This window comes from Podarcis erhardii (assembly GCF_964252035.2).
Source record: "Podarcis erhardii genome assembly, chromosome: 2".
Taxonomy (NCBI): Eukaryota; Metazoa; Chordata; class Lepidosauria; order Squamata; family Lacertidae; genus Podarcis; species Podarcis erhardii.
Genome location: NC_138498.1, coordinates 27,772,848 through 27,789,051, shown reverse-complemented (window position 1 = coordinate 27,789,051; position 16,204 = coordinate 27,772,848). Strand labels below are relative to the sequence as shown.

General features: G+C 47.0%; 1 protein-coding gene across 10 annotated transcripts in view; it reads left to right on the top strand.

The window, feature by feature from the left end:
* The window catches only part of SDK2 (sidekick cell adhesion molecule 2), a 338,404-nt gene that overhangs the window by 276,488 nt on the left and 45,712 nt on the right, over positions 1–16,204 (top strand). For all 10 annotated transcript variants that reach the window (XM_081849481.1, XM_081849483.1, XM_081849479.1 and 7 more), the window contains exons 12-20: positions 287–389; positions 1,277–1,453; positions 2,856–2,992; positions 4,086–4,233; positions 5,437–5,577; positions 7,693–7,874; positions 8,884–8,999; positions 15,280–15,475; positions 15,857–15,955. In XM_081849481.1, coding sequence (XP_081705607.1) covers positions 287–389; positions 1,277–1,453; positions 2,856–2,992; positions 4,086–4,233; positions 5,437–5,577; positions 7,693–7,874; positions 8,884–8,999; positions 15,280–15,475; positions 15,857–15,955 — 1,299 coding nt within the window. The remainder of the gene's footprint in view (positions 1–286; positions 390–1,276; positions 1,454–2,855; positions 2,993–4,085; positions 4,234–5,436; positions 5,578–7,692; positions 7,875–8,883; positions 9,000–15,279; positions 15,476–15,856; positions 15,956–16,204) is intronic.

The following is a 16,204-nucleotide window of genomic DNA, read 5'->3' as shown; positions in this document are numbered from 1 at the left end:
AGCAGGAAGTGGGGTCTCCCGCCGTACAGCAAAGGGGTTGAACTAGATGGCATTTAGCCCCCTTTCAAATCCGTCATGTTTTGAGTCCGTTATTAGATGATCTCACACTCTTATGATAATTGCAGTTGACGCACGTGATTCTGCGGCTTCCTGCTGGTCTCATGCACAAGGAAGCTTTTATCTGTTGAAGTTAGCAGGCCCAAGCGTTGACCTCTGGCATGGCACAGCAATGGCTGGTTCGGTTTCTGATTATGTCTGAGTGCCTCCTGTCTCTCTGCATCTACAGCCCGGACTCGCATCACCAGTCCTCCTCAGGATCAAAGTGTCATCAAAGGCACCAAGGCTTCCATGACTTGTGGAGTGACCCATGACCCCAGAGTGGTAGTCAGGTATGTGGCGGTACCTATCCAATCTAGGGTGAAACAAATGGGAGAGCTAACCGTCTTTGGAGTACAACTTGGGGAAGTAGAGCTGGAGAGGGGAAGGCAAGGCAGTCCGGTTAGAGATGGGTCGCATGGACTAAAAATGCCTTTGTTGGAGTATTTCCTGCTAGAGAGGAATAATCTCCTGGCCTCTGCTAAGCATGGATTTGCACAAGTTTCAGCCGCTTTGTATGTTTTAAACTCTTAGGAAGTGGCCAGCATCATTGTAACCTGAGAGCACCCAGGTTTTCATTCAACTGAAAAGCATGTCTGAAATGCACGCTCGAGTATGACAGTGTTGCAAAGCCCGCAGTCTTCCAGCCACTTCTGTCTATGTGTCTCAAAAACACTTACAGGGAAAGGTAATGCGAGGAGAACCTGTGCAAAATCGTGGGCCCACATTGCCACCTGGTGCCTGGCTTAATGACGGTGCTGAGATTAAAACTGCTGTGATACCTCTTTGGTGTGAAGGAAGACAGCCGTGGCAAACATTTGTCTTGGACTCCAACCGTGTTATAATGGCAGAGGTGTTGGTGCTGAAAAGGCCAGGTGTCCGTAAGGCAGGACCTTGTGTGTGCCCTGCATCATTAAAAAGTAATAGCTATTCTGTGCTGAGGAAAACTGAATTCTGCAACCAGTATCTGTGATGCACATATTTGCTTTAGAAGCAAGCAATAACTGTTTCAGTTGCAGTCAGCTCTGAAGCAGGAGTGGCTTATAGTCCTGCGGTGTGTAGCTTCAGTGAGCTGGGACTCATGGGTACTAATACCAGTCTTGGGAAGCAGAAAGAGGTATTGGTTTTTGGTGAGAGGTAGAATAACCTGGGTCACCCTGGCGCTGCCTTTTCTCCCTAGATACATGTGGGAAAAGGATGGTGCAGCACTGAATGTGGAGAACGTAGCACGCATGAGGCTGGACAGCACAGGCACCCTCCATATTGCCCAGACCTGGTCAGGTGACATTGGCACCTACACTTGCCGCGTGGTTTCTGCTGGGGGCAACGATTCTCGGAGTGCTCACCTGCGAGTCCGGTAAGGATCAAGCGTTGAAGGCAGGCATTGGGAACTACTTAAGACCAGGGAGGATGGACTGCATAGCATGGTGCATGAATAAGAAGGAAGGTGTGAAGTGTCACCCAACAGGTGACAACAGGTTCTCACAAGACCACAGTGAATGATGCACTCGTAGTGATCTAAATGTTACAGGAATCCTCCATCCACAAACTGAGCACAGGTGAACTGTTCTCCCAACTTCTTGGGCTCTCCAGAAGGTCTCTTTTACTCTCTCTCTTGCTTAGGATCCACTCTATTAAACCCCAGATAAACCCAAACTCCAAGTTCCTCCCATGCCCTGCAAACCATTTGTACATTCAAGTATGCCTCACTTGAATTCCCAGCAACACAGGAGTAGCTTTAGTGTAGCGGAGTCCCTTACCGCAGACATGCACGTGCAAATAACTTGATTGTGCGAGTCTTTACAGCCACGGGGCCACCTATTCCCATGCACCCTTGAAGTGTGGGATCACACACCACATTGAAGCAGATCCCACACGACTTGGTGTGCATGTGTGTATCAAAGAGGAAGTGAATGTGTGAGTGTGACCTGGAAACTGGGATATTATTCTTACTCCCCCCCCCCCCCCGGTGCTATTCTGGAAAAAACATGGCACTATGGCTGAAATTCCCATCTTACTTCCCACAATGCCACTTTGAACCACTGGATTATTTTGTGTGTGTGTCTGCTGTCCATCCACACCATAGCAAGATGCCTGCAACCGGCTCCTAGGGAGTCCTGAGCTGCTGCCTGCAATATGCAGAAATTAGTCACAGGGCCCAGCATGATTAATGCACAAAGTGGCTTGGTGTCCCTGGGATGACGTGGTGCACCACCATGCCATCCTCTTGGCTGCAGCAGCCCTGCTGCTTGCCAGAATGAGGTGTTGCCGTGAGGCAGCAAGGATGGGAGAGCACAGCATTGGGGGTGACCAGGCATATGCATGCTTATGGCCATCATCAACGCAGTGCCAACTAAGGGCTCGTCCACAGTATTGGTCCAAGAGCTTTTCCACATGCCCTGTGCTTTCTAGGCACGGATCCAAGTGGATTTTTGTTTGTCCCGCCGCTTTCCCCAGGAAAACTTGCTGTTTATCTGCGGAAAAGCCAACTGGCGTTTATTCCGATTCAGCTGTAAAGAGCAGGCTTTCCCAGGGGAAAGCGGCAGGATGAGCCACCGCTGTTTCTCTTACCCATCCTAGTGAGCAGCAGTTGCCACCACAACCAGGAGGGTGGCAGGGGACAGCCCACGCCATGCCCTGTGACTGCCTGAGACTCTCTCCAAACAGCTTCTCTTTCTGAAGGGGTGACATTCTGTCCTTGGGTCTCTCCGGTTATGATAGCATCTAAAATAGGCTTCTTCTGTCATTATCCTCATCAGACAGCTCCCGCACGCACCAGAAAACCCCATTGCCATGCTGAGCACTGCAGAGAAGCGAGCGATCAACCTGACATGGACCAAACCCTTTGATGGGAACAGCCCGCTGCTTCGTTACATTCTTGAGGTCTCCGAGAACAGTAAGGCACTGCATATTCCTAACTATATTGAGATCTTGGGGGCAGCCAGAGAAGCCAGCCCCATGGCCTTGGGGCTGAGGCTGATGTACATTCACAAAAAGGGATGCGGGTGTCTCTGTGGTCTAAACCACTAAGCCTCTTGGGCTTGCCAATCAGAAGTTCAGTGGTTCGAATCCCCACAACAGGGTGAGCTCCCATTGCTCTGTCCCAGCTCCTGCCAACCTAGCAGTTCGAAAGCACACCAGTGCAAGTAGATAAACAGGTACTTCTGCGGCGGGAAGGTAAACTGCGTTTCCGTGTGCTCTGGTTTCTGTCATGGTGTTCCGTTGCGCCAGAAGCAGTTTAGTCATGCTGGCCACGTGACCTGGAAAGTCCTCTGTGGACAAACACCGTCTCCTTCTGCCTGAAAGCGAGATGGGCGCCGCACCCCATAGTTACCTTTGTCTGGACTTAATCGGCCAGGGGTCCTTTACCTGAACCTTTTTTACATTCACAATGTGGTCTGAGGGAGACTGGGTGGGACGGGAGGCAAATGCAGTAGGAGATGCAGAGCATCGGAGTTCTGCGGTGGCTCTTATGAAGACTTAATTCCAAGGACTTTCCCACAATGCAATTTATCACACCTCATCTATTTGTGGCTTATATACCGCATTTGCTTCAGATTGCTGCTGAATTGCAAGTGAGCTTGTGTATCCTTAGCAGTAGGGGGTGATCCAGTGCCTTTCCTTCATCCTGCCCCATTGCTGCCAAACTCTGACAATGCCATTTCATTCCTCGACAAACCAAAACTGCCTAGTTTTGTAAATCATTTTGAGGTTGTTGGGTGGTGGGTTGTTGCAGCAATGTCCTTTGGGTGCAGCTGGAAGCAGAATAGGCTCCTGGCTTCCAATTTAGTGGGACATCAGGTTTGGGGTCTTCCTCCTCAAATTCTGTGTTGCTCTGGGCAAAACCCAGGCCATGAGACTCCTTCCTGCACAGAGGAACTTACATAGAGACGAGGAAGTGAATAGTAAGAATAGGTAGACTCCAACCCTCATCACTTTCTCCCGTATTGCTCCTTTACCTCCCTGTTGCTTTCCTCTGTGCCTGGTAGATGCTCCCTGGACAGTGCTCATGGCCAGCGTGGACCCTGAAGTGACCTCAGTGCTGGTGAGAGGGTTGGTCCCTGCCCGCTCATACCAATTCCGGCTATGCGCTGTCAATGATGTGGGCAAAGGCCAGTTCAGCAAGGACACCGAGAGGTGAGGTGGGCACATCTTAGATGGAGGACGGACCGACCAGGGTTTGGTTTAATTGCAGGGGTTGGGTGATGGTGGGGTTGGGAATGGGAATGGAGCTGAAGATGATCTGGTGTGTCTGTGCTGAGCCTTAGTTTTTGGAGAGAGCCAAACATAATTTGGGTAGGTGGGCATTGGGGAGTAGTGTCCTGTTTCCCACCACCACAAACCTGGGTCTATCATCTTGGGGTCAAGAGGTCACCACCATTCCTCCTCATTTAGCCAGTCCTTGACAGGTGGGGAGAGAGATTATTGGGTCGTAATTTTTTTATTATTATTAAGCATTTTGAGTTTTATTGTGCATTTTGAGTTTTATTATATTGTGATAGTATGTTGTCAACCACCCTGAGATCTCCAGGTATAGGGTGGTATAATAATCATAATAATCATAATAATCATAATAATCATAATAATCATAATAATCATAATAATACGTTTCAGCTGTGGGTTAAACCACAGAGCCTAGGGCTTGCCGATCAGAAGGTCGGCGGTTCAAATCCCTGCAACGGGGTGAGCTCTGGTTGCTCGGTCCCAGCTCCTGCCAACCTAGCAGTTCGAAAGCACGTCAAAGTGTAAGTAGATAAATAGGTACCGCTCCGGCGGGAAGGTAAACGGCGTTTCCGTGCTCTGCTCTGGTTTGCCAGAAGCAGCTTAGTCATGCTGGCCACATGACCCGGAAGCTGTACGCCGGCTCCCTCGGCCAATAAAGCGAGATGAGCGCCGCAACCCCAGAGTCGGCCACGACTGGACCTAATGGTCAGGGGTCCCTTTACCTTTACCTTATGTAGCGAATGGGTAAATGTGGCTGGAAAAGGGATCATCTGAGTAAAGTGTGGCCTCAGAGCTTGGTGGTTTGTGCACAAAGGAGTGGTCTGGCAAGATGGTGGAACTTAGCTTGTAATCATCTATTCATCCAGTATACAAAGAGCTTAGCATGACCGATTATCTGCTTTCTTCAGTATCTAAAAGAGGATTTGATGCAAACCAATGTGCACATGGTGAGAAGTGGCTATTTGAGAAGCGGTACCAGGCATTGTCTTGGCACATGCCGTGGCATGGCTGGGTTGGGCATTGTTTGGCAAGGACAAGCTGACATAGCTTTGAGAGTCTAGCCTACCTTCCAACCATCCCTGAAACATGCCTCCATTGTTACCTTCGCTTTGCCAGGGTTTCCCTCCCAGAGGAACCGCCCACCGCTCCCCCTCAGAACGTCATTGCCAGTGGCCGAACCAACCAGTCCATCATGATCCAGTGGCAGCCGCCGCCTGAAAACCACCAAAATGGCATTCTCAAGGGCTACATCATCAGGTGGGTGAGCACAGCATCCAGGTTTCAACCCTACATCTCTAGGTGGATAGACCTGTCTCGGACAATGGAATTGCTGGTGATCCTATTGGAATGTGTCAGACTTCAGGGAACTGGCTTCCTCCACCTCTGGCAGTAGATAAACAGAACAAAGGAAAAGGAGTCTTCTTACCAGTTAGAAACTTTAATAATCACAGCGAGAGAACAAAGAACCCATCTCCTAGAAATGGCAGTGCTCCCAGTTAAGAATCCCATCCCCTTACGTCCCTATTAATCCACGTCACTTCTACCTCTTGTAATCTGAGCTTGTCCCCTCTGTGCTGTGTGCTTTCTGTTCTACCACTTTCTCAGCTCTTCTTGACCTTGGGCTGAGTGGATGAATTCTTTCGAGACAGCGAATCTGTTAACCCTCTCTTTCCCAGTGTTTCTTCTCCTAGCTGTTCCCCATCCAGTATTTCCCAGCTTCTGCCTTCTGAACTATGTCCCTCTGCAAACCACTGTTCCAAATCTATACTGTCCTCCTGCTCCTGGGAAGATGCAGGAGCAGGAGGAGGGGGAGGTTTCTACCATTCCTCCTCAGGAATGGTTTTAAACACAGTCAAAACAAAACAAATTCCTTCCAGTAGCACCTTAAAGACCAACTAAGTCAGTTCTTGGTATGAGCTTTCGTGTGCATGCACACTTCTTCAGATACACTGAAACAGAAGTTTCCAGACCCTTCTATATAGTGAGAAGGTGGGGAGGGGTATTACTCAGAAGGGTGGTGGGAATGGGTGATTGGCAGATAGCTGTGATGAGCCTGTTGACGACTCTTAACGACTGCAATAGGTCTTACAGGAAAAAGCAAGGGGTGAAAAGGTGAAAAATGGCTTTGTCATGTATAATGAGATAAGAATCCAAGGTCTTTGTTCAGACCAGGTTTTTCCATGGTTTTGAGTTTGGTGATAAGTTGTAATTCAGCAGCTTCTCTTTCCAGTCTATTTCTGAAATTCCTTTGTAGTAAAACAGCTACTTTGAGATCTTGTATAGAATGTCCTGGGAGATTGAAATGTTCTCCTACTGGTTTCTCTGTCTTGTGATTCCTGATGTCCGATTTATGTCCGTTTATTCTTTGGCGTAAGGTCTGGCCTGTTTGTCCAATATAGAGAGCATTAATGCCAACAGTGTCCTTCAGCTCTCTATATTGGACAAACAGGCCAGACCTTACGCCAAAGAATAAACGGACATAAATCGGACATCAGGAATCACAAGACAGAGAAACCAGTAGGAGAACATTTCAATCTCCCAGGACATTCTATACAAGATCTCAAAGTAGCTGTTTTACTACAAAGGAATTTCAGAAATAGACTGGAAAGAGAAGCTGCTGAATTACAACTTATCACCAAACTCAAAACCATGGAAAAACCTGGTCTGAACAAAGACCTTGGATTCTTATCTCATTATACATGACAAAGCCATTTTTCACCTTTTCACCCCTTGCTTTTTCCTGTAAGACCTATTGCAGTCGTTAAGAGTCGTCAACAGGCTCATCACAGCTATCTGCCAATCACCCATTCCCACCACCCTTCTGAGTAATACCCCTCCCCACCTTCTCACTATATAGAAGGGTCTGGAAACTTCTGTTTCAGTGTATCTGAAGAAGTGTGCATGCACACGAAAGCTCATACCAAGAACTGACTTAGTTGGTCTTTAAGGTGCTACTGGAAGGAATTTGTTTTGTTTTGACTATGGCAGACCAACACGGCTACCTATCTGTAATTTAAACACAGTGTAAGGTTTTAAACGCAGTGTAAGGAGTCTATGTGGGAGTTTATTGTATTTTAAAATGGGGTATCAGAGTTTTTAGGGGGCTAACCAGGTTGGGATAGCTGGGATAGCAGGCTTGTTGGGTTTGGAATGTTTTATGTAGATTTTTCAATTTCATTGTTCTGTATGGGACAATGACAATAAAGATTATCGTATCGTATGGTCAGTTCAGCCCTCCTCAGCACAGTCCCCAACAGAATGCTTCACTGCCAGGTCTGATACTGGAAAAGCAGGAAGCTTTTGCCATATGGTTTGAAAGATCTCTGATGATGACGTTGTTGGTTCTGACCTGACCTCTTGTCCCTTCCTCAGATTTTGCCTGGCTGGCCTGCCCGTCGGCTATCAGTTCAGAAACATCACCAACGCTGACGTCAACAACCTGCTGCTTGAGGACCTGATCATTTGGACCAACTATGAGATTGAGGTGGCTGCATACAACAGCGCTGGGCTGGGTGTCTACAGTGCCAAAGTCACAGAGTGGACCCTCCAGGGTGGTAAGTTGCAGTACTAGGAAATGGGAGGTGGGGCAGGGAAGATGAGAACACAGATTAATGTGGCCCCAGAGTGGCTCCATAGACCCAAGATGATTAGAAAGGGAGGTATACTGGACCTAAATATATATATACTCCCATTGTAGGGGCTGAATCTTAGTATGTTTTTAAGAGTTCAGGACACCGCTGGTAGCAGGCTCAGCCAAGAGTTCAGGTTATTTTTATTTATTGACTCTGGGTGGGATTCACCTTACAAGCTTGTGCAATAGGGTTCCCCCCTCTCTTCTTACCCCATACCTCCCCAAATTGGCTCTGGGGGTGGCCAGGAGAACCCACAGAAGAACATGGAGAGGGAGGGGTGAAAAATTCCATCTGGCAAGCTGATATCCTTGCACAGACGGAAAGCTTGTCATAGAATGACATTGAATTCCACCATATATTTTATCCTGATTTTCCCCAACTCTTGTCTCCCCAAAAGGATCACATCAGTAAGAGAGGGGGTGGGGAGGCAGAGTCCTTGCCATCAAATTGGAAAGACAAGATGCAGAAAGGAAGGGGAGTAGACAAGGAAGGGTTGGGGGGGGTCAGTTCTCTTAAAGCCAGGGGAAATTGCTGAGAAGCAACCAATTTATTATTATTATTATTATTATTATTATTATTATTATTATTATTAGTTTATACCCCACCTTTTTCCCTGATGGGACCCAAGGCAGCTTACAGATTTTTTAAAAAAATCACTAAAAACACAAAAACAATCATTTTTTTATTATTATTAAACATGGATGGGTTTAAAACCTATATAAAATCTACTGAAACCACACAAATAATTACAATAAAACCACCAGGGCGCCATTCCTTTGGCCAACGGATGGGGCCAGAGCATCCCTTCCCCTTCCTTCTCCACTAGATTAGCATCACAGGTAGAACGAGGGCAGGTGGTGTCAGCAGCAGCGCTTTCCATGCTTCCACCTGTTCATACTGAGGCACCTCCTTTAAACTTGCCCTCCCACAGTGCCCACCGTATCCCCGGGCAACGTGCAGGCCGAGGCCACCAATTCCACCACCATCCGCTTCACCTGGAACCCACCCAGTCCCCAGTTCGTCAACGGCATCAACCAAGGCTACAAGGTAAGAAGGGTTGGGAGGAGAAGGAGAAGCCTCTTCTCCTCTAAGCCTAGGGCTGTAGCAAGCTACCCCAACGCTCCCTGGGTGCTTAGGAAGCAGAGGCGTGGCTGTTTTATCCATAGGTCCTTTGATTAAGCAATGTACGGAGGTAAGTGGCGATGTGGACAAGCTGTGTGCCCTTTCCAACATCAGTAAGCGGGTAGTTCTTTTGTCTCAGTGAGGCTAAATAGGTCCAAATTGGTGTGAGATGTTACAGGCATCGCCATCGCAGGCCCCATGTGGCTTTCTTCTCTCCACAAGCAGCATTTAAACAAGAAAGGAATCTGTACTCCTCATTCCCTCTTTGCCTTGAAGCTCTGTAGTTCCACGGCCTCCCATCAGGAAGGGCTGAGTGCTCCCGCTGTTTCCTGTCTGCACTTCGCTCTGCCTCTTTTCATTACCTAGTTTGGGGCCGTTAATCATTGCACGGGGTTGTTCCTGGGCCAGCCAATTACTGTGGCCATGTCCGTAAATCTCCCATGCAGAGGCCTTCCGAGGCTTTCCTACCTTGCTTGTCACGGCGCAGATTAACAGGGGGTACGGGACTTGGCTAACACAAAGTATGAAATCACGTAGCCCCTCCTCTCCCTAAACAACCATATCTGCATCAGGTCCAGTCCCCCGCAAGCAGCCAGGAAGCAGGCCTGCAAAAAACGTATAGTTGCTCCCACTCTGTTTTCTGTCATCGCTTAGCTGGCTGTAAAACACCAATTAAATGATGTAATTCCATAGTTAGCAGCTATAATAAACTGGTATCTTTTATATGAACCAATTATCTGTGGGGCCGCCGTTTCGGCGTTATGCATTGCAGGAAGCTACTGCACCCAAGTGCTCTGAACTGAAATGGCAACTTGATTTGCAAAGCAAGAGAGTTTATGCCACTGCTTTCCTTGATGAAGCATCGCTATATTTGATTTGATCAGTGCAGTCAATGGTATTTAAGCCCCCAGTTCCATATTTCCATGCATTTTGGATGATCCTCTTAGCTCACTGTTATTTCATAATCAGTCCATTTAAAACAAGATTCTACTTAATTCTTTTTCTATTAGAATGGTTATTATCATTGCTTCAAGCTTGTCTATTAAAATATATTTACTAAGATATTATACTTATAAGGGAGCCTCGCCTTGTTCGCTCAGTTCCAAATTGTAATTAATTCAAATTTGCATTAATTAAATTGAATTAAAACTTGTTTCTTAATCTACTCCAAAGAAGTTCGGGAATTTAATTGCTGCCAAACGAGATAACCAACGTTAAGAAGGATACTTAACATACTTATTAAATGCCACTTAGTATTTTTGATTAGTATTTTTGGAGGCCTAATTAGTATCTAATTAACTTGCTATAGGCTATCTCGCACTGTGCCAATTAAACACCCAAACATCCTTAAATGTAACACCACGACAAAGTAGCTGATTATGCATTGTTATCAGTGTCAGTTAATCAGCCAGCTTGTGTTGAATATTGTTTTGGATGCATAAGTACATACATTTATTAAAACTCAGCTATTCCTTTCTCCTCCTCCCCGCCCCCCATTAACCGATACTTAATCAACACCAAATAAAAGAGAGGATATGAATGGGGCAATTTAAGCACTAGCTGTTACACCTAAACGCTCTCAGATTTATTTATTTTTCACAAATTGGTCTTACCTTTAACCCTTTATAGAGTAGCCCTCTTATCAGCCTTGTGCTTGATAGTCTTTATGTCATCCATCTGAGACAAAGGCTGCTGTTTTCATTTTAAAAATTAGCAACCACTTCTGGGCTGTGTAGTAAGGTTACCAGATTTTTTCCAATTTATCCGGGGACACTTCAACTTCCTACTAAACAGGGGACTTATTTGTAAATCCGGGGACTGTCCCCAGGAAACGGGGACGTCTGGTAACCTTACTGTGTAGGGCTCCCTTTAACATCAAAGGAGAACACTCTAATTTCTTGATGGTCAAGGAGCTATAGGACCCAAGCTGCTCTTGCTGGACAGGGCGAAAGGTAGGGATGCAAATCTCAGCCCTGCCTTCAGAATGCCCCATTTCTTGACATCCCACAAGCTGCCACATCCTTCAGGCTGCAATTTGACTTGGCCACTGTTTTGACAGGTGAAACAGGCAGGGCTGGCTGAAGACATTTTGGCAGCTGAGGTGAACCACAAAATGGTGCCAACTCCTTTAAGGGAAGAAGGAGTGACTGAAGATCTAAATCAGGAGCAGGGAGAATAAAGATCTACATTGGGATCTTTTCACCCCATGGATCGTGCCACCCAAGGCAGGCACCGCATCTTGCCTCCTAGGTGGGCCGGCCCGAGAACAGTGAGTGTTGCACCAGCAGACTGACTCCTCACAGGCAAACAGGTGCAGGGACACCTCCACCCAGTGCAACCCTCCCTCCCGCAGCAAAGTGTAAAAGGGGTTCAGATTGCAGCCTCAGTTTACAAATAGTGACTGCATTTTCCTGAGAAAGGGAAGGTAAAGCACACGCCTCAGTGTCGGTTTATTCTTTGAGTATTTGTTTTGTTGTCCTGAACAATTTGGAGGAAGAAGGGTATATGCAATGAAAAAAAAGTGCAGCGCATGGTTTTTCTCACAGCCTCTCACTTTTGTGAGAGAGAAAACAGGTTCTGCTTCCAAACACCAAAAGTGAAAAATGACTGGTGGCAGAACCGGACAGCGTTTAAGCTGCTTTTTTAAAAATCCTGACTCCTTCCTCTTCTCCTTTAATTGGTTACCCACGTAGGCCAGCCTTTCAAATTCACTCCCTTCCAGGTCTCCGAGGAAAGAAATCGCTCTCTGTGCATGGCCGACCCCCTAACCCTTCAGCACACACCTGTGCTTCAGAGAAACAATCGGCCGCCTTTAATCCCAGCAAGTTTCCCCCTTTATGTCTTTGAAGCAGCACAGCCGAAGGGGGAAAAAAATATCAGAGGAGCTGAAAGCCATAGAAGAGGATGGTTAAAACCCCATGTGGCTCCCATGCTGCCCTTTTGAGTAATAGCACAGTAGGGATTAAGGTCAGGATTGTTAAACATGCTTAGACAAGTCTAGGTCCAGCCAAAGCCACATGGGCACTACATGTATGTTCTTCCGTCACCTGCCAGGGTGCTAGTGTCTGTCAGGGATGAAGGGAGATGTCTTGGCCTCAAGAACCAAGTGCTTTCAGCCTACAAATACTCCATTTACAATATAGTGGAATGGAGCTAATCAGACCATGGTCAGCTATAAGGCCATACATTTACAGGTGCCCATACATTTTCACCTGTCTCACTGTTTCAACTTCAGTCAGGATCACCCCAAGATGCTACTTAGAAGAACCTACTTTTTTGGCAGCGCCTACTCTGCCCGGTGAACAACAGAGGAGTGAAGGGAGGCAGACAGGTCTGGTATGCCCTGCCTGCTGCAGCTGGGCACCCTCTCTGGTGGGTGCCATTACAGGCTGGCATTACCCAGACGTGGGAAGTCCCAGGGACTGTTTCCCAGGCAGAAAAGGAAGCCTCTGGGCGGAGCTTGCTGCCTGGGCAATTGGTCCCACCCACTCGCCTCATCAGCGAATCACAAGTGGACATGGGCTCCCCACGCCTCCAGTATAGGCACTGTGGCTTGCTCTGCAAACACTTTTTGTTGGATCTTTGCCTTTTGCTTTGGAGCATGTGGCTCACCATGTAACCAAGCCCAGAATACTTGCTGTAGGGGGAAAGTAGGGAGGCAGAGCAAGGCCATCCATGCCTCAGAGGTGCGAATAGGTCCCTTAAGTTATACAGTGGTACCTTGGGTTACAGACGCTTCAGGTTACAGGTGCTTTAGGTTACAGACTCCGCTAACCCAGAAATAGTACCTCGGGTTAAGAACTTTGCTTCAGGATGAGAACAAAAATCACGTGGCGGCAGCAGCAGGAGGCCCCATTAGCCAAAGTGGTACCTCAGGTTAAGAACCATTTCAGGTTAAGAACAGACCTCCAGAACGAATTAAGTTCTTAACCCAAGGTACCACTGTATTAAGAATGGTGTGTCCTCAAAATCCTTACTCTGCACTGCATCCCAAAAATAAAAATAAAAATGAAAAGCATGGCATAGCAGGTGCCTGGAAGGACTTTAGTTGTTTAAAATATCTGTTCAGGACTAGAGACTAACATGGTTTTAGCGCTCGTTTTGCTGTTGGGCTATGCCGTACTGCTGGCACTAGACAACAAAATTATTGTCGGCAAATGAAAAGCAGCAGCTATTATGTACACAATTTATTAAACGCCTCGACAATGACACTGATTGTTGAGATGAATGCACCAACACTTGTGTTTACACCTTAGGGCTGCAGCACTAAGAATAGCAACTTGGATTACTGAACGCAAAACGTCTATAAGAATCAATTGCTTCTTTCTTTCTTACTTGCACCCGCACCCCCAACCTATAATTTTATTTTATTTTGGTTTTTTATCCCTGAACTCGGGTAAAAAGAATGAGTGGGTCAGTTTCGCTTGGCAATTTCTTCCAAGCATTTGCTATAATGAGTATGTTGCTGGGGACATTTAAAAAACAAAGGATATAATAGCTCTTTGTCTTTCTTCCTTCAAGGGGAAAAAAGGAACCAACCAAAAGAAGAAAGAAACCACCTTGCAGAAATAATATTTCTGTTTACAGAACTTGCAATTTCATCCACATACCCTGTAGTTTTGCCTGTGTGCAACACTGCACCCCTATGGCTTCCTGTGCAGAATGTTTGCAGGCAGCACATAGAGTCCTGGGTGCTTCCAGACTGTCACTGCTTTGGGATGGGATTCAGTCTCATCACGGCAAGTTCTGGCTGCATGGTTAAAGGATGTGAGGTGGTGGTGAATTGGCTCTCCTCTTGGGGAAGAAGGAAAGGTGGTATCACCAGTATAATTGAGACGGTTTTCACATAAAGCAGTGGGAGAGGGAATATGAGAGACGGCTGCAGCAGTTGCACCTTGTAGCATGGTTAGGGTTGCCACATTTTGAAGAGCAAAAAAGAGGACACATTTTCAGACTTCTACTTTTAACTGTGGATCGCTATGACGACACTCATTTTACATACCGGTGAAAAAGAGGACATGTCCGGGTAAAAGAGGACATATGGCAACCCTAGATTGGCCTCTTTTCTTGCTTTCCTGTTTGAAGTGCTCTGTCCCAGACCAGAATGGAGTGGGGTTGGGGGAGTCCTGTATGTTTATGTCTGGAGTCCTAAGGCCGGAGTACCCCTTAGGATTCTAGAAAGAGAAGTGTTAGCAGTGTGCCCAAGTTCTGCCCTGCTTGTGCAAAGTGCCCTTTCTCCCCCTCCCCATTCACCAGAGCTCCCCTTGTTTTTGAGCACCCATCCATCCTAATTTGGTTGCACAAAATTTGCACGGAAATTACTCACTTTTTATCAAGCACCCCCTTTGATTGGTTTGCGTAGATTTTACACAGCATCTCCCAATGTTGCTATTACCCCACACTTTCCAGTGCATTTTCTCGATACTTTTCTTAACTCAAAAATTCCTCCCCCACCCACCCCTACTTTCTCCACCCCTCTCACCCATTTTTTGGAAGCAGGTTTGTTGTATAAGAGAGTGCCAAATTGTGGTGATCACACAGGGTCCCCGGATGTTTAACGGTCTATTGATCCCTGTGCCCCCACTGTGCTTGCTGCCCCGCTGCCACCAACCCGTTGAACCAAAAAAACCAAGTTTATTTTACAAACATTAACAAGTTTATGGTTTCTCAGATAATATTCCTGCCAGGTTCTTATAGTTTCTTTACCAGCCTATACCTTCCTAATACCTTCTGACTGATTATCTCAACTGTTTGACTGACTCCTCTTAACAAATTCTCTCACTCTCTCATACCAGACTAGCCCAACCCACAGACTTCTCTTCTCTGTCTCTTCTAACTCCAGACTGTCTTCTCAACCACCCTAACTCTAACTCTCTCAAAAAAAATCTCTGTGCTTAATCCTTATACACAGTTAACTCTGCCTCTTGGATTCCCATTGGTTAGTAATTTTACAATTAGTTAACCCTTTCCTTATGAACCCAGTATGATGTCACACACCTAGGAGGGCAAACACCACACAAATCTACTTTTAATTGTGCAACATAAATTTGCTGTTGCCCAAGTGAATCACACCAGCAAAAGAGTGCTAATCTGGAGCTGGCCCCTATACACAATATGGGGCCAGAATGATAAAGCCCCATGCTGTGTGGTCTGCCTTCACTTCCTCCTTTCTGAGCAACCATAATGTCGTTCATTTATTCCTCAGCTGATTGCCTGGGAACCAGGACAGGAAGAAGATATGACTGTAGTGACAGTGCGCCCTAACTTCCAAGACAATATCCATGTGGGATATATCCCAGGCCTCAAGAAGTTTACAGAGTATTTCACCTCGGTGCTGTGTTTCACCACACCAGGCGACGGACCCCGCAGCCCCCCGCAGCTGCTGCGCACCCATGAGGACGGTACGGCCTTTCCCTTTGGAGCTGGGCACAGCCACAGCTCTTGGGTTCCTGTATGCCCATGACTATGGGTCCACACACCCCTAACCTTCCGGTCAACATGAGTTTAGAACGTCACCTTCCACTGTGGAAGTCTTGAGTCTGACACTGCCCTCAGTTGTAGAGCCCGACATGTCGTTGCTGAGACTGCAGTGACGCCCTTGAAGGCCCCGGGCTCCATCTTGACTGTGTCCACTGCAGTTATCCTTTCACCCAAACCCCAGAGGGCCCTGGGAAGAGTCAAGTGACCAGCAGCTTCCCTTTTTTGATTTCCTTGAGGAATTCCTATATGAAGCGTTTGTCCTGTTGTAACTTTCTGGGTGGTGGGGTTGTTTGTTTGGCTAGTTCCGGGTCCAGTGGGACACCTCAGCTTCAACGAGATCCTCGACACATCCCTGAAGGTCAGCTGGCAAGAGCCCCTGGAAAAGAATGGCATTCTGACAGGTAATAAATCTCTCCAGGTGGGGAGGAGATGGCGGGGGGGGGGGAGGGTGATTAACTGGACCAGGAAATCGGGAGCCCATTTCTTCCTTGGTGCCAATGGAAAGAACTCAGGGCTTATACAAAATTCCTCTTGTCCCACTGCTTTGCCCTGGAGGCAATTCAGGTTTTCTCTGGAATGACGTTTGATCCAGTTTAGAGCTATAGAGTGAGTTTTCCCTGGGAAGGAGTGGGGCAACCACTCCATATCTC